Source organism: Delphinapterus leucas, chromosome 7 (assembly GCF_059928025.1).
Source record: "Delphinapterus leucas isolate spDelLeu-1000000601 "Yukka" chromosome 7, BTC_Dleu_Yukka2, whole genome shotgun sequence".
NCBI lineage: Eukaryota > Metazoa > Chordata > Mammalia > Artiodactyla > Monodontidae > Delphinapterus > Delphinapterus leucas.
In genome coordinates this window covers 2,893,159-2,917,299 of record NC_143135.1, presented here as the reverse complement: position 1 = coordinate 2,917,299, position 24,141 = coordinate 2,893,159, and the positions used below count along the sequence as shown (strand labels likewise).

The following is a 24,141-nucleotide window of genomic DNA, read 5'->3' as shown; positions in this document are numbered from 1 at the left end:
GGGTCTTTCCTGCCTCTCCCAGCTTCTGGGGGCTGCAGGTGCTCCTTGGCTTGTGGCCGTGTCCCTCCAGCCTCTGCCTCCATCTTCACGTGGACTCCTCGTGCATATCCCGTTAGAAGGACCCTTGTGATGACACCGAGTCCTCCCGGATAATCCAGGGTAACCCCCCATCTCAAGATGCTTAACCCCTTCTGTGAAGTCCTTGCCGTACAAGGTCACATTTGCAGGTTCCGGGGATTAGGACCTAAATCTTCTGGGGCCGTTATTCAGCCCAGAACACTGCCCTTCCACGTGGGGGCCCCTGCAGCCCTCGCCCGTGCCTGCCGCAGGGGTCGCCTCCTTCCCGAACACGCCACGCTCTTCCCAGACCCCTGGCCTTTGCTCATGCCCCATCCCCCTGGAATGCTGTGCCCACACAGCAGCCCCCGCCTCCGCTCCACAGATGTGTCACCGCCTCACACCTGTGTCCTCGGGCCCCTCACTCAGCCCTGCTTTCTCTTCTGGTCACCTGCCACAACGTGCCCGTTTCACTTGGTGGCGGCGGTGCCCGTGAGGCTCTGGTCCCCCCTCGCCACAGTCCCCGCTCCTCCCCCAGCTGGTCCACCCACCCAGACACAGAACATCCACGTGGCCCAGGCATGAGGCCAGGTGCACGGGTCCAGGTGAGCTGAAGGTCAAGCTGGGATCTGTCTTTGGGTCCATCGTGGATGGCGTGCAGGGGTCACGTGGGTGCTGGTCTACCTGAGCAGGGGGGGGAAGGAGGCCCTGCGACCGCCTCAGAGGACGAGGGGAGGAGCCGTGGTGTGCCCGGCAGGGATGGAGTTACAGGCATGGTCACGGCCTCTGAACCCGGAGCTTGACGCGCTCCTCCAGAGGGCCTGAGTGTGTGCACGTGTGCATGTCCACATGTGTGCACGTGCACATGCGTGTCTGTGTGTGCATATGTGTTGGTGTGTGTGCATGTGTCTGTGCGTGCATGTGTGTATCCGTGTGTGTGTGCGTGTGTGTATCTGTGTGTGTCCATGTGTCTGTGTGCGCGTGTGTGTATCTGTGTGTGTCCATGTGTCTGTGTGCACGTGTGTGTATCTGTGTGTGTGTGTCCATGTGTCTGTGTGTGTGCGCGTGTGTGTCTGTGCCTTTAATGCAGTCTTGTGTTAACTGCAATTTCGCGATGTCACCTCACGCCATTTGTAGCACAGAAGGCAGCACAGCAGGAGAGGCCTGGGACCCTGCCCACGACATGCAACGGGGAAGCATAAGGTCACAGGAGAGAACGACAGCACCTTGACCTTGCTCTACAATCTGTGTGGATTTCGACAAAATGCTGCTGAAGTCTTACTGTTGAGTCACTAATGATGAAAGAAGTTCAGAAAGACAACTGGAGGACGCAGGGCCTCGAAGTGCCTGCTGAGCGGATTCCATCGATTTCCCAGGAAAAGTACAACATCCGGAACACGAACAGCCCCCAGGGTGTCAGGCTGCCTTTGTCTCTGGGCCGCCTTCCAACCCAGCAGCAGCGGCTGGGAGCACACGGAGAAGGACGGGGAGACTTGGTCACTTGCAAGGCGTCACTGCATTGCACGTCAGGCGTGACCTGAGAGAATCTCCATCCCTCCCCAGCTGTGCCCTGGATGAGCGAGCGCCATCAGAGCTCCGGGAGATGCTCATAGACCTGAAGGACAAGAGCCGGGATCTGACACTTCAGGAGAGACCCAAGGTCATTCCTGTGAGTGGAGTGGCCCCCAGAGAACATGCGATGGCTCGGCCAGTTCCTGGGCATCAGAGCGTCAGTCACAGAGGGAGGGACTGCAGGAAATGGATTTATGGGCATCTGCCAACGCCCGGCTCGGCCCCATGATTTACTGCCTAAGACCCAAGGAATTTAAAACCCCTCCATCCTGGCTCTGGCCTCTCTCCTCCTTTTACATCCAGAGTGACGGTGGAGGAAGGACTCAGGGCCCCGGGCTGTGGGCAACCCTCACCGTACCCTTCGAGCTGCGGACCCCGGCGTCCACCCACCTCTCCATCCAGTGGGGACGATGGGAACCTGCATCAGGAATGACGTGTGTTAAAGACTGAGTGCCCGGCGGGGCAAAGAGCCCCTGTTCCCTGGGCGGCAGCCAGCGTACCCGGGCACGATGTTCACCAAAAAGACCCCACGGCCAGGACTTCTCTGTCCCCCGGCATCTTGTCCTCACACGCCCCTCCCTGTATGACAACTGGACGTTAGACCTTCCAGAATGTCTCTCATTGCCTTTCTCTGTCTTCCTCATCCTCTCCTCCCTCTCTGCTTCGGGACATCTGACGAGCAGCTGTGGAGGACACAACGGTGACACGTGTCGGGGCAGAGCTGCTTCCCCAAACACACAGGGGCTGGAATCCTTACCTCCAAAACCACGAAGGACCGTTGGAATGGAGCTGCTGGGGGCAAGAAGGGTTCAGATCAATCCTCCCGGGTATCAGCCAGAGCTCTCCAGGGAGACAGACCCATCGGATGTGTACACACACACACACACACGCACTTACACACGCACGCACACACAGATTAATTTTAAGGAATTGGCCCATGCGATAGTGGGGCAGGCCGGCGGCAGGAACCCTAGGCGGGGTCTCCGTGTTACAGTGTGGAGGCAGAATTCCTTCTTCTCGGGAACCCCAGTTTTTGCTCCCAAGGACTCCGACTGATGGGATGAGGCCCCACCACATCCTGGAAGGCTCATCTCCTTTACTGAGTCAACTGCAGATGTGAACCACACCTACACGGCACCTTCATGCACCGGCGCCTAACCCAGCGCACACCACAGCCCACCCGCAGACGGCCGTTCCTCTGTTCCCCACCCCAGTTGTACTCTCCCTTCACTTAGACCTTCCACCTCTGCAGAATTCCTTCCTTCCCATTTCTCTCTATCTTCAGAACCAGGACAGGTTTGCTCCCTTGGACTGAGCGATCCCAAAAGCAAGGAATCCCTGATGCTGTGTGCTCCATCTCAGGATGCAAGATGAATCACAGGCCAGAAGGATGTGCCTGCCTCACCCCAGACCACAGAGCCCTGGACCGGTGGTCAGAAGGCCTGGGGGTCACAGACTCGGCCACTAACTGATTCAGGACTCCTAGGCTTAACGTCTCTACTTCCATGTGTCCTATAAACTGGGCAAAAAAATGCCTACCTTGTTGGGCTGTTGAACATTAAACGAGAACGCACAAAAGAGCATCTGTGAGCTTTAAGATTCTGTGCAACTGGGGACTTCCCAGGTGGGCCAGTGGCTAAGACTCCACGATCCCGATGCAGGAGGCCTGGGTTCGATCCCTGGTCAGGGAACTAGATCTCACACGCATGCCGCAACTAAAAGATCCCACATGCCGCAACTAGGACCCAGTGCAGCCAAATAAACAAACAAATAAATATTTTCTAGAAAAAGATTCTGTGCAACTGGGAAGGATCGTCATCATCACTATGATCATCAGGACCCTGACCACCATCAACGCCACCAACATCGTCATCAGTGTTATGGACCGAATCGTCTCCCCCAGGATTCATACGCTGAAGCTCTAAGCCCCGTTGTGATGATATTTGTAGATAGGGCCTTTAGAAACGTAATTAAGTTTAAGTGAAGTCATAAGGGTGGGACCCTAATCAGATGAGATTCTTGTTCCTACAAGAAGAGGAAGAAACACCAGAAAGCTCTCTCTCTTTCTCCCTCTCTCCATCTTTCTACATGTTGCACAGAAGAAATACCAATGAGTAGGTGCAGGAAGAGAGCCCTCACCAGAAACCAGATCTGCGAGCACGTTGACCTTGGACTTGCAGCCTCCAGACTGTGAGGAATAAATGTCTGTTGTTTAAGCCCCCGAGCCTGTGGTACTCTGTGATGGTGGCCCGGGCTGATTCAGTCACCACCGTCACCACCGTCACCACCGTCACAAGTAACGTTGTGAGTACTCCCTCCTGTTCCTTCGGAAATTCACCTCTGTCTCTCTTGATTCTCAAACCTGAGTGGATGTCAGCGTCTCTAGGGGGCTTGTGAGAACACAGGACCCGAAGCCCTGCGCCCAAGCTTCAGATTCCGGATGCCTGGGAGTCTGCATTTCTCTCAAGTCCCTGAGTCCTGCTGTCGCTACTCCAGCCTTTGGATTAAATCATTAAGCAAAGCTTGGCCACATGAAGTCTGTCAAATATTCCAAGGTTTCTTAGAAAAGCCCACGCCCACAACAGCAGCTGAATACCATCAAAGCTTCCCAGGTGGACATACTGGGTCCCTGTTAAATGGCGGGGCAGGCCATCATTCCCCCCGAAATCAATGGTGTTGATTCATCACTGGGAGGGAAGGACCGTGAATGCTGGGGACATTTGACAGGCAAGGCTCCAAATACTGAATTAAGTCTCTTTGTGCCATGAAAACACGAGAAGGTGGGGAGACATGAGGGGGAGACCAGCTCCCGGCACACGCAGTCGGAGCCCGTGCTGGGCGTGCAGAGCAAGCATCCCAGGCTTTGGTTCCGCCCGTTACATGAACAGTGTCTGCAGGGCACAAAGTCCTATTATTCAAGCGTGTTTGCATAATTGTCTTCCTGAATCATTTGGGGCACTTGATTGATTATCGTTAGCAAAATAGAGACAGATGGCCTTGGGTCTGAGCTGGTGCGAATTTGCTGCCAGGAGGGTGCACGACGCTTCCTGCCAGGCCTCCTGGAAGAAGGGGTGTCCCTGCCCCTAGGTGGTCGCTGCCCGTGGTGAGGGGACAGGAGTGGGGACTCACAGGGAGGTCACTGACAGTGACGTTCTGTCCTGGACGCCGTGCACAACTCACTCCCCCGGAGCGCCAGGTGGCGGTTACAAACCTCTACCCAGAAGGGGAGAAATGGCTCCTCTTCCATCACCTACGCCTTTACCATGAATCAAAGGGCATTAGCTGCTCTTCTCTAAGCAATTTAAGCACCGTTCTGACTTCAAAGAAAAAAAAAAGGGCCAAAGAAAGATATTATTTAATGGCAACAAAATATTTAAACCAAGGCCACCAACCCACTGCTGAGCCCAAAAGGGCAGATGGGTCCCAGCACGAAGTGGGAAGAGCCCACGGCTCCTTCATCATCACCACTGGAACGAGAACAGGCTTTGGGGCGAAACCGTAGTCTTTATAGACGCATCAGCACAGCAGGAACTCACTTCCATGACCCGTTTCCCATTACATATCTTCAAGCCACGGATTCAGAGTAAAATCCAGGCCCGTCAGTTCTCATGAACTGAGCAAAGTGGTTAATGAGCCGGTCTGGGGATTGAACTGGTTCATTCTCAAGGCATCAAGCTCGTCTGTATTAGTAATATCTAAGGAGAGGATTAGTCAAGTCGCCCGTGGAAGCCAGGTCTAAATGAAAGACCTCCCTCAGCTCAATAAGATGTAAAACTTACTTCCAAATAAAAAGAATCGCAGTCACCTCAACGTTCAGTTCGAGCGGAGCGGGCTGTGTTCAGGATGAGAAAGCATTTCAATAACTTTGAAAAAGTTACAGCCAAAAAAAACAAGTTTTTCCACCCTAAACCATCTGGCCAGCTGCCTCAAAGTTCCATGAGCCCCATGTTTATAAAATGGGATATTAGCCATAAAAAAGGATGAAGCAGCAATACACACTACAACACAGATGGACCTTGAAAACATAATGCTGAGTGAACGAAGCCAGACACAGAAGACCACCTATTGTACGATGCCATCCCCACGAAATGTCCAGAAGAGGCCTGTCCACAGGGGAGAGAGCGGATGAGTGGTTGCCTAGGGGCCGCGGGAGGGAGGAACAGGGAGGAACTGTCGGTGGGTACAGTTTTCCTTGGGGTGATGAAAAAGTTCTTTACTACACAGAAGTGATGCTACCACATCGTGCATGTGCTGAAGGTCACTGAATTGTACACATTGATATGACTACGATGGTACATTTTGTGTAATATGTATTTTACCACAATTAAAAAAATCAGGACCCTGGCTTCTCACTCCACCATGTAACCCCACGGCCACTCTGGACCGGGTCGTTCACCCTTCACCGAGGATAGCAGGCCGGGTGAGGGCACCGGATGAGGGCAAGCCAGCTCCCTCCCGGTAGATTCTTACCAAGATCTCCCCATTCCCAGGATCAGCACGAAGCCAGGACTGCCCCACAGCTGCTGCAGTGAACGGCATCCACGTCTCTGCTGCCTTTCCCAAGCTGCCTGCGTGAATCGCCCCCCTGGAGGCATCGCTGCATTAGCGATGCTGTTCGGTCTAACTGGAAGGAAGCCAGTGTGGACTGGCAAACTGAAATAGGGCCGCAGCTCCACACACAGACCCCGTCCCCGACGGAAGGGCTGAGCTCGTGTCAGCACACACAGAGGATGTGTGGGAACGCGACGACACGGCGTCTCGGGGGTTTGATGAGTCCCCGCTTACCTGGAATGGGGTCTGGCTGTTGTAGTTCTTCAAGTCTTTATTTCCACCCCGAAACAGCAGCACGCGTGCACAGCTGTCCTGCAGAGAAGGAAGAAGAAATCCGTGTGTAAAGCGGTGGCACAGGCATCCTCTAGAGAAGCCTGTTCACAGGGCGATCTCACAAGAATTCAGAGAAACGGAAACGCAAAGTCAACAGGAGGGCATTTTTGTTCGTCGGAGGGGCCAGGAGGAGGGTGTACAGGCCCTGGATGCTGTCAGCTGAAGCTTCACTTCTGCAAAGACTTTGGAGAGCAGCTCAGCAGAATCTACAAAAATTTCAAATACATCCATCCCACGGCCGGTGATTCCACTTTTTTAAGACCATCTACAGAGAGCTTTGCACGTGCGTATAAAATACATAATAATAGAAAGGCTGCAAGTAAAATACAAAAGGTAAAAAAGGAAGAGAAAACCTGGAGATGGCAAAAATGTTCTAAAATAAAGGAAAGTGGGAATCATTCTGGAACATTCTTTTTTTTCCAAAACAAACAACTTTTTATTGAAGTATAGTTGATTTACAATGTTTCAGAGAAGTACAGCAAAGTGATTCAGTTATACATATATATGTATATTCTTTTTCAGATGCTTTTCCATTATAAGTTATTACGAGATATTGAATATAGTTCCCTGTGCTCTACAGTAAGTCCTTGCTATCTATATTTTATATATAGTAGTCTATATATGTTAATCCCAGACTCCTAACTTGTCCTTCTTCCCCTCCTCTTCTTTCCACTTGGGTAACCATAAGTTTGTTCTCTATGTCTGCAAGTCTCTCCCTGTTTTGTAAATAAGTTCATTTGTGTCATATCTTAGATTCCACATATAAGCGATATGATACGTCTTTCTCTGTCTGACTTACTTCACTTAGTACGATCATCTCTAGGTCCATCCGTGTTGCTGCAAATGGCATCATTTCATTCTTTTATGGCTAAGAGTCCCTTGTATATATGTACCACATCTTCTTTACCCATTCCTCTGTCAGTGGACACTTAGGTTGCTTCCATGTCTTGGCTATGGTCAATAGTGCTGCTATGAACATTGGGGTGCATGTATCTTTCTGAATAAAATGCAGTTTTGTCTGGATATATGCCCAGGAGCGGGAATGCTGGATCATATGGTAGTTCTATTTTTAGATTTTTAAGGAACCTCCATACTGTTCTCTATAGAACATCCTTTGCCGAGGCAGTGGTAGCAAAAACAAGAAGGCAGACCGATATAAACTGACAAGAAAAATACCCAAGAATGTCTAAGTAGAAAACGTGAGTCTTAGAACAATGATATAGCTTAATTTCACTTACATTTTAAAGCCAGTATTATAGAAAGCAAAGAATATGTCTGGAAAGATGTTACCAGTTAAGGCGTTTTACTTTCTCAGGAAGGAGAAGGGATGACGGAGTAAATCCTTTGTTATTATTATTTTCTGTACTTACATTTTCTAACGTTTTTAAAAGGCAGCCAACAGTCATTTCTTGTGGATTTGTACAATGAAAATCAGTCTATTCCTGTCCACTTATTGAGCATCTACTATTCACCCGGAGAGGCCAACCCTTTTGAAACTCCTGATGGGGAGGGTGGGGACAAATACCCACGGATAAAAAGACACGCGCAAGGGAGTTCCCTGGTGGCCTAGTGGTTAGGATTCCGGGCTTTCACTGCCGTGGCCTGGGTTCAATCCCTGGTCGGGGAACTGAGATCCTGTAAGCTTCATGGTGCAGCCAAAAAAAAAAAAGACAAGTGGAAGCACATGGCTATAGAAGCAGTGGTGATATGAACACCTTGCCTAATAGATGCAGCTGGGCTGTTATGACGGGCAAATTACACTTTGGGAAGAGCGTCTGGATGATCAAGTGCCCGCAGGTGCCGGCGCCTCACGCAGCTGGGCTGCTCCGACTTCTACAGGTCTCTGCACAGGGGCTCCAGTGCAGGTCGTGGTCAAACCCCCCAGCCCTGGGCCCATCTCCCTGGTCCACCTCCGGCTATAGAGTCCAGAGCAGAGGCAACGGGCGTGGTCACCCAGGGTGGACACGCGGCAACTGCACAGTGATGAGTAAATGAAGCCACTGACCAGGGTCCCCCCAGGGGCCTGCTTACGGGGCCAGGCCAACAGCCCCACCCCAGCCCAAGGGGACCTGCTGTCCCGGGAAGAGTAGGGCCGAGGCCAGGGCACACGGCACGCGCCGGAGGACCTGGAGAAAGAGGAGGTCTGAGACGAAAGCTGAAAATCCAGAGACAGAAGGCGGATGGGCGGTGCCCAGGGAGGGTGGGAGCTGGGGAGTGGTCTGCTGTGATGAAAACGTTCTATTACTGACCGTGGGGAATGGTTACCCAACCGTGTACACAGACTGAAAAACACTGAACGGTATATTTTAGATGGGCAAACTGTATGGTGTGTGAGTTATATCTCAATAAACGTGTCATGTATTAGAAAAGTAAGAGAGATAGAGACAGAGTCAGAGACCAAGAGACCACAGAGACTGAGGGAGACACAGAGATAGACAGAGACAGAGAGACCAAGAGAGACACAGAGAGAGAGACAGAGATAGAGAGAACAAGAGAGACACGGAGACCAAGGGAGACGCAGAGATAGACAGAGACAGAGAGACCAAGAGAGACACAGAGACAGACACCAAGGGAGACACAGAGATAGACAGAGACAGGGGAGCACGCCTGCTGAGAATGCCGGCAGGAAGATCACTCTCTGACCACGAGGTCCAGCCAAGAGCACATCTGGGTCAGGCAAAGCACAGCTGGGGCGACCCTGGTCCCTGTGACCTGGGCGAGGGCCCCCCTGGGGCCTCCACTGCACGATGATGACTTTAATGAGGAAACCACTTGTGCACGCGGCACACAGGAGCCGAGGCGGAGGGACTCTTGTTCTCTGAGCCGCGGTCAGGGAGGCCTCGGACAGGGCGGGAGCTGCTCGCACACCCGCGGCCGGGGGTGGGGCGGATCTGAGCTCTGCAGGAAAAGACTGTCGTCGGGCTGCGGGGGTCCCGGGGCCTTAGCTGTACCCTTGGGTGGCTGTGAGGGTCACTGCAGACTTAGGGGTGCTTGCTGCACGGGCCTGGAGGACGCTGCCTGCGTGGACCGCTGTGGGCAAAGAGGGGGCCCGGGGTTCACGTCGGGGTGGGTCCCCAAGAAGGGGCAGAGGGACATGGGGCTGTCAGGAGTGAGGACAGCCCCCGTGGGGTGGCGTGCGTGAAGAACACCTGAAGATAGAGATTAGGAGAAAAAAAGACAGTGGAAGGACACACTCGCCAGGAGCCCCACTGTGTCCTGAAACAGCCGTGAGTGTGTGAGCTCGTGCCCGGGTTCAGATGGTGGGCAGGACCCGCACCACAATATAGGGGTGGAAACTGCAGGGAGACCTGAGGCTCTGTCTACACTGTTTGCACCTTTTCCACGAGCGTTCGCAGTGCTTTGAGTAACTAAAAGCATTTGAGAAAATTTTAAAAGATGTACTATGCGTGGCAAACACACCTTTCATATCTGGGGTGCAGTGGAACCCAGGGTTTAAAAGAAGAGTCCCGGGCGTTACTTCAAGTGGACTGAAGGCCGGTGAAGACCGCGCCCCGCCCGGGTCTTGTTATTTTATTCCAGTCTCAACTCCCGCTCGGCTGGGTCTGTAGGTCAAGTTCTATTCAAACACAGACCCCTGAGCTTTCCAGTCCTGCCCCAGCCTCCCTACCCCTGGCTGGGTTTCCAGAACCCGCTCCAGCATCCCTTTCTCCCCTTGAATTACACCTAGCTGGATCTTGTTAATTACAACCCGAAGTAAATTAATTTAATTAATTAAAATGACCGTGCTATCGTGTCTCAGCAAGCAACGTCTGCAATGAGAGAAAAAAAGCCGAGGGTGTTTGAAAGAGTCCTGGCACGGAGGGAACACAGAGCCAGGAGATGGGCGGAACTTGGGCAGGTTACATCTGGGGTGTGGGCGTGCAGGCGAGAGAGAAGAAAGAGTGAATTCCTGAGGCAGCAAGCGGGGCAGACCCCACCAGGGGCTCAGGGGACCCGAAGGCTGCCTGGGGGGTCTCACCCTGAAACGAGTTCACACTGGGCCTAAGTGTGCCCTGGCCCGACTCCAGGGCAGCCTGGGAGGACCAGCCAGCTGAGCATCCTCAGATGCCCAGAGCTACTGGCCTATCAGGACCCCGAACGAGAGCCTGACCCGGCGACTCCTTGGAAACGCTCCCCACGCTCAGCAAGGGCTTCCACTGAAAACTTCCATTAGAAAGGAGGTTGGTTTCCTATGAAGCTAAGAATAAACCCTTGTCAGGCAATGCCAGGCACACTCTCCTGGGAGGAATCCAGCCAGGATCCCAGAAGACTCCTCTGCTCACCCACGGACGGGCAACTCTGAGTCAATATTAACCAACCTGAAGGTACACACCCCCTGACTCTAATATTTACCAGACTTCAAAGGGAGAGCACGTCCCGGAGAGCGATTTCAAAACGGAAGGGCAAGTGGTTCACGGGGCTTCTGAACAATGACACTGTGTGTGTGTGTGTGTGTACACGGGCACATGTGTGTGTGTGCACGTGAGCAAGGTGTGTGTGCGTGCGTGCATGTCTTTGCACGTGTGTGCACACGTGTGTGCATGTAAGTACAGGGGTGTGTGTGTGCGTGTGTCTGTGTGCAGGCACGGATGCTTTGCAGTTCAGAAAACACATCTACCTGCTCCTTGATTCCACCCTCACAGCATCCCTGCAAGGGGCTAGTAGGAGGCCCATTTCACAGGTAAGGCAGCAGAGGCCAGGAAGGGTTAAGTGAAAAACTGCGGCTTCAGAAAGGGAGGAAAAGGAGAAGTTGTGACCCAGAGGCGTTGCTAATGGAAGCCTAGCTCTTCCCTTGCACGACCGCTAGCTGCCCAAGTTCCCTTGTGAGGGAGGTGTGTCTTCGTCCTTTTAAACAAGTACATCAAGTACAGATACAACCTGTGTGTTTTGAGGGCCAAGGCTTCAGGAGGAATATCCAATTATCTTCTGGGCATGACTTGCGGAGAAATGACCCTTAACAAACGCACCCTCCTCTCCTCCCCGAGCATCTTGAGGGTCGCCCTGTCCTGGTCCAGGCATGCAGCCCCTGGGGTCACCACCCCCTGCAGGAGCCCAGTGATGTCGCTTTCATCTTACACATGAAGACGCAGGCCCCCAAAATGTATTCATGCATGCAAGCAACGAGTCGGTACTGAGTGTTGGCCACGCCACATACCATCCCAGCCCCTGGGGACACACAGCACCACACAAACCATACAAGACGGTCATGTGATGGAGAAAGTGACTGCGGGTGGTCAGGGAAGGCCTCCCTGAGGCGGTGGCCTCCAAGCTGAGCCTCAGCCTCGAGGAAAGAGCCATGTGGCAAAGGGGGGAAGTGTTCCTGGCAGAGGAAGCAGCAAGTGCAAAGGCCCCGGGGCTGCAGGAGGCCGGGGCCAGGGGACAGGAGAGGAGCTGCCGGGGGGGGGCGGTGGGAGCGGCAAGGGCCTTCTGGGTCACAGGAACGCAGACTGACCCACGTGGCACAAAGCCACTCCAGTGTTCCGCAGAAAGTGAGGGAATAAAGACCGGGAGGCAGGAGATGGGTGGGGGAGGGGGGTGAATGCAGCGGTCCAGGGCAATGATGCCAGTGGCCTGGGCTAGGCTGGGAGGGGACAGAAGGGAGCTGACCAGACCCGGGAGAGGGGTCGTGAGGCCCAGTAAGGCCACCCAGACTTCAGGCTGGAGCCACAGGGAGTCGGGCACTATGTACACAGGGGGAGGAGCCGTTATTGGAGCCACCCACGCCATCTCCACGGGGATGTCGCCACGGGGTGGACATCACTGCCAGAGCCCAGGGGAGAGATGAGTCGGCACGTTGGGACCCAGCCGGCGGTGTTTTCTGGAAGAGGTACCTAAGGACACAGACAGGCCTGCCTGAGGTCACCGTGGGGAGAACTGGGGCAATGGAGTGGGCGGCACGGACGCCAAGAGAAGATGCCGCGGAGCGGCTGAGCTGCGTGGGGACAAGGCGTGACCGCGGCGATGCCACCCGCTGCCCCGAGCAAGAAGGGGTGGAATCTGGCCGGAGTGTCCTGTAAGAGAACAGGGGCAGGAAGTGGAGGCTGCGAGTCCAGCAAGGTCTGGACGAGACCTGCAGTGCAGACGTGGTGAGAAGTGAAGGCGGACGCGCTCGTGCAGCCGAGGCAACACGCGGAGGAGATGGCGGCACCTGCGCATGCGCACGCGGCCCAAAGATGGAGGAGGAAAGGCCAAGACAGGCGCTCTGAGCGTTTTGCTTCAAATTACCCAGGATGGGTCGGCTTCAACTCCGGATTTCCAAGTCCCCCCGCCCCCGGAGCTCTCATTTCCACTGCACCGAGGCCGTCTTCGCATAAGTGTCACAGACGTGAACTACTGAATACTCCAAATTATAAGTCAGGAACTCATTTCCTGTTTAAACGATCCCTTGAACGGAGCCTGTCCAAGTAGACACAAGCCCAAGAAGAGCCTAGATGCGTACGATCAGTAAAATTTTAAAGTGTAAAGAGCTGGGAAGTTGATGTCACCAGAGCGAGGTTGGAACCTGGCTCCACAGACCACCCTCCTTTGAAGGGTGGTGCCCCAAGACCATGCTGCACACACGCCGTGGCACACACGCCGTGGCACACACCTTCACCTGACTTGTGACCAGTGGAGCCCCATCCTCCCCCCAGTCGAGGGGTTACAGGAACGTGTCCCCAAAGCCTGGGGGAGGAGAAATACAGGGTGGGTTTCGAAGCCCAGCTTTGGCATTTACCAGCTGAGCTGCTTTGGACCAAACCTGCATCTCCTGGCCTGTACAAGGGAATGACAACCAACAGTAGCCACCACAGGCTCGTTGGGGGGATCTAAGGGGAAGGACCGTGGTGACGCCTTTCTACACGCCCTCAACGCCCAGGGGATGATTACCCCTGTGATTGCCCCCACGGAGGCCCCCATCAGCTACTATGACGACTGCTCTGCGGGATTCGGACGGGACACAGAGACACAAACAGAACACAGCCTGTCTCTTTACCTTGGCTCTCACTAGAACCAAGAGGCCTGCTCCAGAGAGGCGGGGTTTATTTTTCTATCTTCCAGACAAATTGGCCCGGCCTAGTAACCTTTGATATTTAATACTCCTTCCCTTCCTTCCTTATCCAAGGTGGAAAAACAAACACCAGGCTGCGTCCCTCCCTCTGGTGCTCCTGGAAAGCCAGCAACAGATGGAGGGAGTTGGTAGATTAGATGCAATTTGCTGCTTACAATCAAAGCCCTAATTAGTTGATTTCATAAGAGAAGAAGAGAGAATATTCCGATCACCGTGTGTTTTACTGGAAGTGTACAGATGAGGTCTGCCTAAAATTGATAAAACACACAATCAATCCATAAATTTGATGCTTTCATATTTAATGAGAAGCTTTGTAAGTCAAATTAACAGCAGTATGGGCAGTATCCTAATCACCACCTTCACCGTCAACATCACCATCACCACCATCATCGTCACAATAGTCACCACCATCACCATAGTCACCATCCATCACCACCATCACCATGGTCACCATCCATCACCATCACCACCACCACCATCATCACCATCACCATAGTCACCATCCATCACCACCATCATCACCATAGTCACCATCCATCACCATCACCACCACCATCACCATTACAGCCACTCTTACTGAAAATCTGCTGTGTGCCAGGCATGCCATATGTTTGCTTTCTATTTTAAGCCTCTTAGCAACCCTGCAAGCTGGGTATAATTATCTCCATATTACAGAGGAGGGATTTTATGAAACCCAGACTGCCATGGCTCCCTGCATTGCAACTCTACCTAGAGGCTGCTTCTTAGTGCCTTTCCCTGACTCCCATCCTGACCCAAAAGCACTGTGTCCCCACGGCTGGGACAGTCTATTTCTCAACGTTTCTCCCCAGAGTGCCCTGTACAGCACCCCTTTCTGCTTGAAGTTGCAGAGCGGTTTCTCTTGCTGGCCCTGAGCCTGGCCTCACACAGCCATACACATCCCATGTATGGAGAAATTGAAAGTGGACACAGCGAGGAGGCCAGCACACCGGTGACTTGGGGAGGACAGGACTTCAGGTTAGGTACCATTGCCGGGTGCGCCAGACAAAGGCTCAGGGACCTCCATCCCTCCCTCCATTCCTCTCGGACAGGTCATCACAAGGACGCTAGTGTGTACGGAGCTATGCATCTCTGAATCACACTGGGAGGCCGAATGGACCGGCTTCTCTTAGTACATCAGTGAGATGCCTCAACGGCCGAGGCGGGGCTGAGGGCAAAGGTTAAAGGTCACACTAGCATCCCAGGGAAGGGGCACGAGGGATTAATGAAGCTGGATCCCAGAACACTTGCTGACTCCCAACTGGACATGCTGTCCAGGGGCTATGGGGCCACCAAGCACCAGTCTGTGACCCTCTGTGATGGCCCCTGGCGCATAATGCAAGGCAGGGTGTCCAAAACAGGAGATGCCACCAAAGGCACTTCTACCCATGCTGCCACAGAGGGACAGATGGGTGGAGCTGGACAGCAGTAGGCTGGCCCCGGAGGTCCCAGGACCCTGGAGAGGGGACAGCTCTCACTCCCTGACGGGGCCTCCCTGGCATGCTAGGAGGAAGGCACTCAGCCCTGGAGTGGGGAGTCTGTCCTTACCTTACGCCTGGTGAGAGGACAGATGCAGCCTTCTATGCCTGGCTGGGCCTGGCAAACTGGGGCCCGCAGGCTAACCTGGACCGCTGCCTGTTTTATAAATAAAGTTTTATTGGCGCACGGCCGCACATTAATCCGCATATCATGTGGTTAAGCCCACACCGCAGCGGCAGAGTTGAGCAGCTGTGAAGAAGTCCACGTGGTCTGAGAGGCCAGAATATTTGCTAAGTGACTCTTTACAGAAAAAGTCTGCTGGACCCTCCAACCTAAGGCAGGAGTGGAGGGGTTTTCCTGAGAGCCCTGGGCAGCTCTGGGCCCTCCTACAGTCATCAGCCGAGGGTGGGGACAAATCTGAAGGAGGCAGAGTGACACCCGTCAAACCCAGCACCATGAATAACTCAGAATTCAGATTCGCAACACGTCTTGACATTTTCTAACAGAAAGGTTACGTGTTCAAAGACCATCTTGTCCACCATTATTTCAAGAGACAGAAGACATGGTTTTCTGGGTTTTGTTTTGTTTTGTTTTTCATGATAAGATATGCTTAAAATCTACTGGGGACAATTAAGGAATGTTTTTTCCCTCTAAGGCAATAATTAAGAAGCACACGTTGGCACAGATGTTTTACCAGCCAAAGCCAAGGTTCACGATGCGTGTTTTTCTAGTGCAGCCAAGCAAGATCTCTCCGTGCTCATAAAGCCATTCCAACATCCAAATGCCTTGGAACACCTAGGGCCCCAGCTGCGTGCAAATCCCATCAGTATGCTTGCATTGAGGAGCTGGCCAGCAGCTCTCAGAATACTCCTTGGAGTCAAACTGAAATTCTTCCCCAACCGCATCTGGCTGAGCTGCTCTCCTGTGCCAGGAGCAGGGGACACCCTGAAAGATGGTGGTTTACGCCCCTGAGAAAGTGAGCCCAAGTGGGGAGGGGACGCCCCTAGGGAAGACAGGTAAGGCCTAATAATGACCTGATCCTGGGCAGTTCACCCTGGCTGTACTGCAAAGGGCTACAGAGTAAAAAGTACAACTAACTCGATCAGGGGCTCATCAAGGAAAGGCTTGACTGAGGGCAGGATATCTCAGTTGGGTTTTGAAGGATGCATAGGAGTTTTCTAGGGCAAAGAATCTAGGAGGTTTCAATAGCTAGAAGCAAAGTGGGATTACAGAGTGGCTGGAGGGGCCTGGGATGGAGTAGCCATGGAGTGAGCAGGGAAAGGACTTGGGTGTAGGCAAAGGCTGGAGATTTCACTCAAAAAGATGGAATCATTGCTTTGGATTGGATGGCAGAGAGAGGATAAGCAGAGTGCACACAGCTTAGGGGGCCCCAGCAGTCACCCTAATCCATGATTTCCCCTCTGTTCCTCTAGGTGGTGGACCCCCCCACCCCTATTTTGCTCAGCTGCTCTGTGGAGTGTCCACACCTCCCCGCTCCAGACCTTAAGTTCCCTGAAATCAGAGAAAGAGAAGAATAAAAGAAGAAAGGACAGAGGAGCCCTTACTAGTGATATCCAGGAACTATCTTGACTTCAGGCACCAAGGAAACTAACACCACCCCCTGAAGCAGTGCCCCAACCCATCTCCGGGGAGCCAGCCCCTTCCCACACCCCTCCACATGCCCCCCTGCCGACTTCTGGCCTCCCCCTGCGTCCCGGCAGGACCAGAGGCTCTCAGCTTCACTCCCCACACGGCAGCCCAGTGGTCACACTGCACAGGGTGTGTGCCCCGTCATTTAGGAGGCATGCCTGGGGGCAGGCGTCGCATCCCACCCCTGCTGCTTCCCGGGGACACTCACTCCCAGCCCGCCCTGGTTTTCAGTCCGTCTCACACAGAAGACTGTGGGTTTTGTACAGATTGTTCTCATCGAGGCTTCACTTGTGGGTGTGTCCCCAAAAGTAGTGAGAGCGGGGTCCTGAAGAAAGATTTGCACGTTCACGGCATCACTATTCACAACAGCCAAGAGGTGGAGGCGACCCATGTCCCCTGACAGATGAACGGACAAAATGTGGTCCATCCACACAATGGAAGATGACTCAGCCTTAAAAAGGAAGGAAATTCTGTCACAGGCTACAACGTGCATAAACCTTGAGGACATGATGCTCAGTGAAATAAGCCAGACACAAAAAGATAAATACTGCGTGATTCCACTCCCATGAGGTCCCTAGAGGAGTCAAATCCACAGAGACAGAAAGTAGCTGGTGGGGGCCAGGGGCTGGGGAGGGCGTGGGGAGTGAACGTTTAGTGGGGACAGAGTGTCAGTTTGGGAGGGTGGAAAGTTCCGGAGAGGGATGGAGGGGATGGTCATACAATAATGCGAGTGCAGTCAATGCACTGAACTGCATGCTTAAAAATAGTTAAGACAGTCAAATCTTTGTTATGTTTTACATATTTAGCCACAATTAAAAAGGAATTGAAAAGAAAAAGCCCACTGGGGACATGCTTGTACATGTAGTGATGTAAGGCTTGCCTCTGTTTCATGGTGGTCCTGTTGGGGTCTGGTGGGGCACCATAACTGTCCTGGGGCCTCTGTCAGCCACACCCTTCCCCATTTCATGGCTCCACCCCGCACCCCCCCAGGCCCCGGTAGAGACCCCCTGTGGGGTACGTGTGACACCATAACCACAGAGTCTGCACCCTCAGCCATGGGGGTTTCAATGCCCATCTCTGACTGTACCAGCTGTGCCCCAGGACCCTCCCCTCACTTCCTGTGGCTCAGTTTTCTTCTCTACAACAGGGATAACCACTCTCAAAGAAGCAGGTGAGTACCACTCCCCGCTCTGCACTGAGTGCGTCTCCCCAGATTCCTATGTTGAAGCCCTAACCTCCCAACGTGACTGTATCTGGAGATGGGTCTTCAGGAGGTGATTAGGTTAAATGAGGTCATGAGGGTGGGGCCCCGATCTGATAGGATTAGTGTCCTTAGAAGAAGAGACACCAGTGCTCGTTCTCTCTCTCCACATGTAAGGACACAGTGAGAGGAGTCGTGCAAACCCAAACCAGGAAGACGACCTTCTCCGGGAACCAAGCAGGCTGGCACCTTGATCTGGGACGTCCAGACAGGACTGTGAGAAATAAACGTCTGCTGTTTAAGCCGCCCCATCTGTGGGACTTTGTGCCAGCAGCTGGAGCTGGACATCCACCTGCAAAGCACTCAGCACAGCCCTGGCCCCGGTGCCCACATGGTTATGGAGGGTGTGGGGCAGCTGCCCTGCTCACTGACCTGGTTGTAGAGGGCGCAGATGTGCAGGGCAGTGTTCCCCGAGGCGTTCTGGGCCCCCATGTCAGCCCCGTAGAAGAGCAGGTGCTCCAGGTGCTGCACGTGTCCGTACCTGCAGGCCTGAAATGAGAGTCCACGCTGTGAACCGGGAGCTGCCTGGGATGCACCGAGCGCCCCCAGAACCAACGGTGTGGCCAACACAGCCCAGCCCCCATTCTGGACCAGGTCCCACACCTCAGACCCCTGGGGAATCAGGAGAAGGAGCTCGTATTGGGTTTGAAGACTGTGCTCAGCTGTTCGACTGGGGGGTCTGCAAAGGGGCCCCCGTTCCTTCCATTCAGCCCCGAGGCCCGGGAAGCCCAGAGAGACCAGGGCATGTCTTTGCCCCTGGCCTCAGCGACCAGGAAATGCAGACCAGGATGCTCCATCCCAGGTCCTGTTTATCCAAGCTCCCCACCCCGGAGGAGGCGTGAAAACAGCTGGGAGCGGTGCATGGACCCGGCTGTGTTCTGGGAAGCGATCCTGCCTGACCTCTGCAAGGCAAGGGGCAGCCCCACCCTTTTCTGAGCCCTTCTAGGAGGTGATGTGTGATTTATGAGCCAACAGGGCTCTGGGGTCAACCAGATCTGGCCTCGTTTTCCAGAACTTTCACTGAGCCTCTGTCTTCATGTGTAAATGGAAACCCTACACTTTCCAGGGTTCTCATGAGAGTCACATGGATAAGGGGCCTGAAAGGACCCCCAATGATGCTCAGGGACAGGCCAGCTGCCCCCCACCCCTTGCAGCTCACAGGGAGCAGGGAGGGACCCGTACTGTGACCAAGGGGGCTGCCGTCCAGGTCCAGCAGAGGGTCCAGCGCATGCCGTTCGATGCTGGAGCAACCCTTGACCTTGGGAAGCAAGTCATATCCGACTAACCCCACCCCATCCACCGGCACTTCCTGGGCACCCAGCGATGGGCAGTGCCAAGGGTGTAAGACCCACTGTCCCTCTGGTGGGGTGACAACCGGATAGGGAGACATGAAAGGCAGGAAGCGGGGGTTCTGATCCAGAACCGCTCACACCGAGGGTGGGGAAGCGCCCGGCGGGGAGACGGCCGGCCAGGCCAGGCCAGGCAGCTGTGGGTGGTTTGGGTTGGGCTGCACGGTAGCCAGAGGAAGAAGGGCTCAGTAACCCTGCCTTTCCGATAACTGGGACAGATGGAGGGGCGTTTCACCTCTGCACGGTCCACGACAAAGAGCTACACCTCCCCAATTAATAGAGAGGAGAGCTGACAGGAAAGACACGGGGACTAGTAATTGGATGAGCTTTAAAAACAAACCCTGAGAAACACCCACTCACAACCCCTGTGCTGCCCGTAAAACCATCTCATCCGTTTACAGAGCAGATCGTTACCAAAGATACGGTTGCTTTTCCCTGCCCACCCGCGCCTTCCCTTCTTGTGGCAACAGCGCCTGCCTCTTCCTCTGGGGGCCACGCGACCCCACTCCCAGAGGTCTGGGGGCCTGCCCCACCCCCCATGCCTGCAGTGGACACAGAACAATCTATCTTCTGGCCACAGGCGTGGGCTGGGGATGCCCAAGTGACTCTCGGGGGCCTGTGAAGACGGGACTGGAACATTTGTCAGAACCACTGAGAAAATGAAGTTCTCTCTTTCCTCCAAGGTGGCCAGGAAAAAAGCCACAGAAGCCCGGAGCTGCTGGGGCCACCAATGCAGAGGAAGGGAGAAGTGGGAGCTAAAGGAAGGAGAGAGAAAACAAGACACACACACACACACACACACACACACTGCCAAGCAACAGATGCCCCGTGGACCCCTCTCAGCTACAAATGTGCCTGTGTTTTTCAGGATGTAAGCCTAGGCATAATTTTAATTTTCCCCTCAAGCCAGTTTGAGTTGGGATTTTTGTTCCTCAAATTGAAGGAGCCCTGGCTAATCAACTCTCTCCAAAGAACTTCCAGGAGGCAAGACTGTGTTATGGCATAATTGAATTGTCCTGTAGTCAAAAACAAAGAGAGTTAGCGTAAAAAACATTTTTACAATCACTCCAGACTCACCCTTCCTCTTCCCCTGGTTCATCTGAAATTGTGGGGTTTTACATTACATCATCGGGATGGTGTTCATGTTCTCCCCACCAAGGGTTACGACAGGATCAACGCAAAAAGGTAAAATAGAGCCTTTTACTCTGGGCTGACTGTCAGGGAAAGAATCCCCCTCAAGGGCTTCTTTCTCCAAGCCTATTGTTTGAAAACAAGCGAAACCAGAAACATCAGACAAGTGCTGAAACAAAAAAATCTCCTGTAATCCCACAGTCTTAAATTCTACCATTCACTTTTTTAAAGGATCTCCTTTGCATGTCTCTTCTTTTAAACCACCGGCTGTTACGTGATAGAAGCCGTACCTGCTGAGGAAGCAGCCTCGCAGATGGGGAAGGGTGAAGGGAATCTGAGCAAGGTGCTGGCCAGACGAGTCAGCAGACTGGCTGCATTCAGGGGGGGCTGAGCAACAGGTAAATGAATGGAGGAAAATGGGAGCAGGTTTCCCACCGTCAAAGAAAGGGAGTTACTAATCCAGTGCGGGAGAAAACCAGAATGAACTCTGTGGTACTGGACAGGAAAAAGAGCTATCAGTATAAGCACATGGTTTTCAATATAGAGAAAAGCAAAAAAGTAAATGTGTAGGTACATGTGGACGTGCGAGGACGTGTGTCCCTAACTCCCCCTCCTGAGAGGGGCTGGGATCAGCAAAAGCCCGGTAGAAGTGAGCACACTTAATACTCGGATCTTGGGTTCTAAATACCACTCTATACGGTAAGTCCCCCTACACATGAACAAGTTCAGTTCTGAGAGGGCATTCGTAAGTCCAATTTGTTCGTAAGTGCAACAAAGTTAGCCTAGGTTGCAGATAACACCAGACACGGGAACTAAGTTACGTGACTGGACATGCGAACACACATTCTCTTCTTCGAAAGCTTGCAACTTGAAGGTTCGTATGTAAGGAACTTACTGAACTCAGAAGAAAGAACAAGGGCTTCTTACAGAGATGGCCTATTCCAGGGCTCAGGCAGGAAAAGAACGAGATGAGCCTGGAATACCTTGTGGAGCCAGAAGGTAAGGAAGTGCACAAGAAATGATGGGGGTGTGTCCACAGGACACACAGGCCACCTTGATGCGGCTCCCTGGGCCCAAAGTGGGACAACATTAACAGATGGTTACCTGTTGAATGAGTAGACAGCCACGAAACCACATTGCTACAAATAGTGAATAAATAAACAAGAAGAGAAAGCTCTTCCTGATAACAGAAAGACAACGAATTAGTGTGAGAAGCAAGGATGGGAGTAGAAAATCTCCATTTAGATTTAGAGAATCTCCAATGAATTACTTAATTCAGACAAGAAATACCATTGGGTGCTAAAACTAGCAGGGGAGAGGGAGATGAGAAAAGGGGTTTTCTAAAATAGTCTGAAGATCCCACAAAATACTCACTTCAAAGGGAAGAGAAAACTGGTGGAGAACCTGGCAGATTCCCCGTGATCAGGGGGTCAGAGTGAACATTACCAATAACAGCAAATGGTCACCACCTGCCACGTAACAGTACTGCCAGAAACACACGTCCCTTCCATGACATTCCTGCAAAAATGCACATCTTGCATCTCATCACGAGGAAACACAGAGCAAACCCAAATTGGGAGACAGTCTCCAAAATGACTACCCCATAATCTTCAAAAGAGTCCCTTGAGAGAATCTAGGGAAGACTTATGAAGTCTCCCAGATGGAAGGGCTCCTGCAGGATCCCGGACTGGATCCTTTGACTGTAATGGGCGTTATTGGGACGATGGGAAAAACTCAAATGTGGTCTCTGAATGAAGGGAATACGGGAGTACTCTGTATTGCTTTTGCAACTCCTCTCAAAGTTTGAAATTAAATACTCATTCACAGTTAAAAAAAAGAAAAAGAAATGAGTGCCTGCTTGACATAAGGACCTCAAGGCTTATCAAAGTAAGAATTTGTCCTCCCCCAAGATAAGCCGTGCTAACCCTCTGTCCTTTTTCTGAAAAGGGTGTTGTCCTCTCTGGCCCTTGGGAGACAGATTAAAAGGATGGACAGAGGTCAGAGAGTAACTAGAATGTAAAACAAAACAGCACCTCTTACACTCACATTGCTTACCCATTTTTTTCTGAGATGCTTTATGGAAAATGCATGTATGTGTAGGGCTCCGCCCCACATCTCCTGCTTGCAAATCTCCCAGGCACGAGTATTTGGAGTAGACTCCCCACAAGATTTGGGATTTGGGATTCACCGACCTGTGCTGGGCATCCCCCCCAAACACATAATTTGGTGTAAATTAGGGAAAAGAGTGCTCCTTCCTTCAAGCACTTCACTGCCACCTGCTGGACACCTGTTGTGATAAATCTACAAGCCTACATTTACAGCAAGTGTAACAGCGCCCCCTGGGGTTGTGCAATGCAATTGGGGAAATGAGGAGTTCACTGCATTGCAAATGCTTCTGCTTGGTTCAGTGCCACAAGCAAAATTATTTAAGTCCACACCACACTTGGGCTTTTCTCCTATAATATGTACTTTATAAGACAAGCTGGAGATATGACAGCAGAATAGTTAGCATGCAGTAAGCACCCACACAGAGAGACCCAGGACCACACCATGAGGGAACCTCCCCAGGGGCCTGTCCCTTACTGTGGGGTCAGGGGAAGCGCCAAGGATTGAAGCCCAGGGCTGAGGGTGAGCAGGAGTTAGCTCAGTGAGGAAGAGGGACAGGAAAGAGCAGCAGCCAAAAACTGTAATTTCCTTAGAGTTAAAACTCCTCACTTGAAAATGATAAATAATAAATAGCAACCAATAACAAAGTTAAGGCCAAATGATAAAGCATCCTTTACAGAATCACTGCAGGAATCAGATGAGACCTGTGTGAAGGCCTGTGAGCAAACTGGTTAAGTGCCCTCTGACTGCCAAGTATCATCCCTCACAGAGGAAACCAGACATGGCCTGATGACAATGATAAGGATGACAGTGATGGGGGCGTGGTCAGATGATAAGGACCAGGATGGTGATGGGGGCGTGGCCAGATGATAACGACCATGATGGTGATGGGGGCGTGGCCAGATAGTGACCATGATGGTGATGGGGGCGTGGTCAGATGATAAGGACCAGGATGGTGATGGGGGCGTGGCCAGATGATAGTGACCATGATGGTGATGGGGGCGTGGTCAGATGATAACGACCATGATGGTGATGGGGGCGTGGCCAGATGATGACCATGATGGTGATGATGGGGGCGTGGCCAGCACTTATTGAGCACTTACTAGATGCCAGGCACTATAGTCAATGCATCATTTAACTGTCTTGAGAACTCTATGAATTGTTACTCAGGCAGCTTTACAGATTAGCAAAGAAGCTCAGAGAGGGTAAGCCACTTGCTCAGGTGACCCAGGCCATGTTGAGGGGGTTTTGCAATCCCAGCCCAGAATATACGCTACTGACAGCACGCGAAGGAAATCTCACTTATCCTCCAAACGGAATCGACAGACTCAGGGAAGGAGGAAGGGAGCGAGATGCCCCATGTGGGCCAGTCCCGTGGGCATAGCTGCCCACAAAGGTGTGTGGAAACATGAGACCAAGCAGCTGTCCTCTCACTGGGGACGGCGTCCTCTTCAGGAACCTTTGCTTCAACAGCAACTCTTCCTCAAGTCCTGAGACAGCCAAACCCCCCTCCTCTCTTTGGTCGGAGCTAGGTGCCGGGCACTGCCCCGGTGGATGTGAAAGTACTTAGCAACTAAAACTTCAGT

At 52.7% G+C, this 24,141-nt stretch overlaps 1 protein-coding gene across 1 annotated transcript in view; it reads right to left on the bottom strand.

Annotated features, from left to right (window-relative positions):
• The window catches only part of LOC111183624 (SH3 and multiple ankyrin repeat domains protein 2), a 276,054-nt gene that overhangs the window by 116,640 nt on the left and 135,273 nt on the right, over nt 1-24,141 (bottom strand). Inside the window, exons 9-10 of the mRNA XM_089914214.1 lie at nt 18,342-18,458; nt 6,415-6,492 (exon numbers count right to left, since the gene is read on the bottom strand). Coding sequence (XP_089770340.1) covers nt 6,415-6,492; nt 18,342-18,458 — 195 coding nt within the window. The remainder of the gene's footprint in view (nt 1-6,414; nt 6,493-18,341; nt 18,459-24,141) is intronic.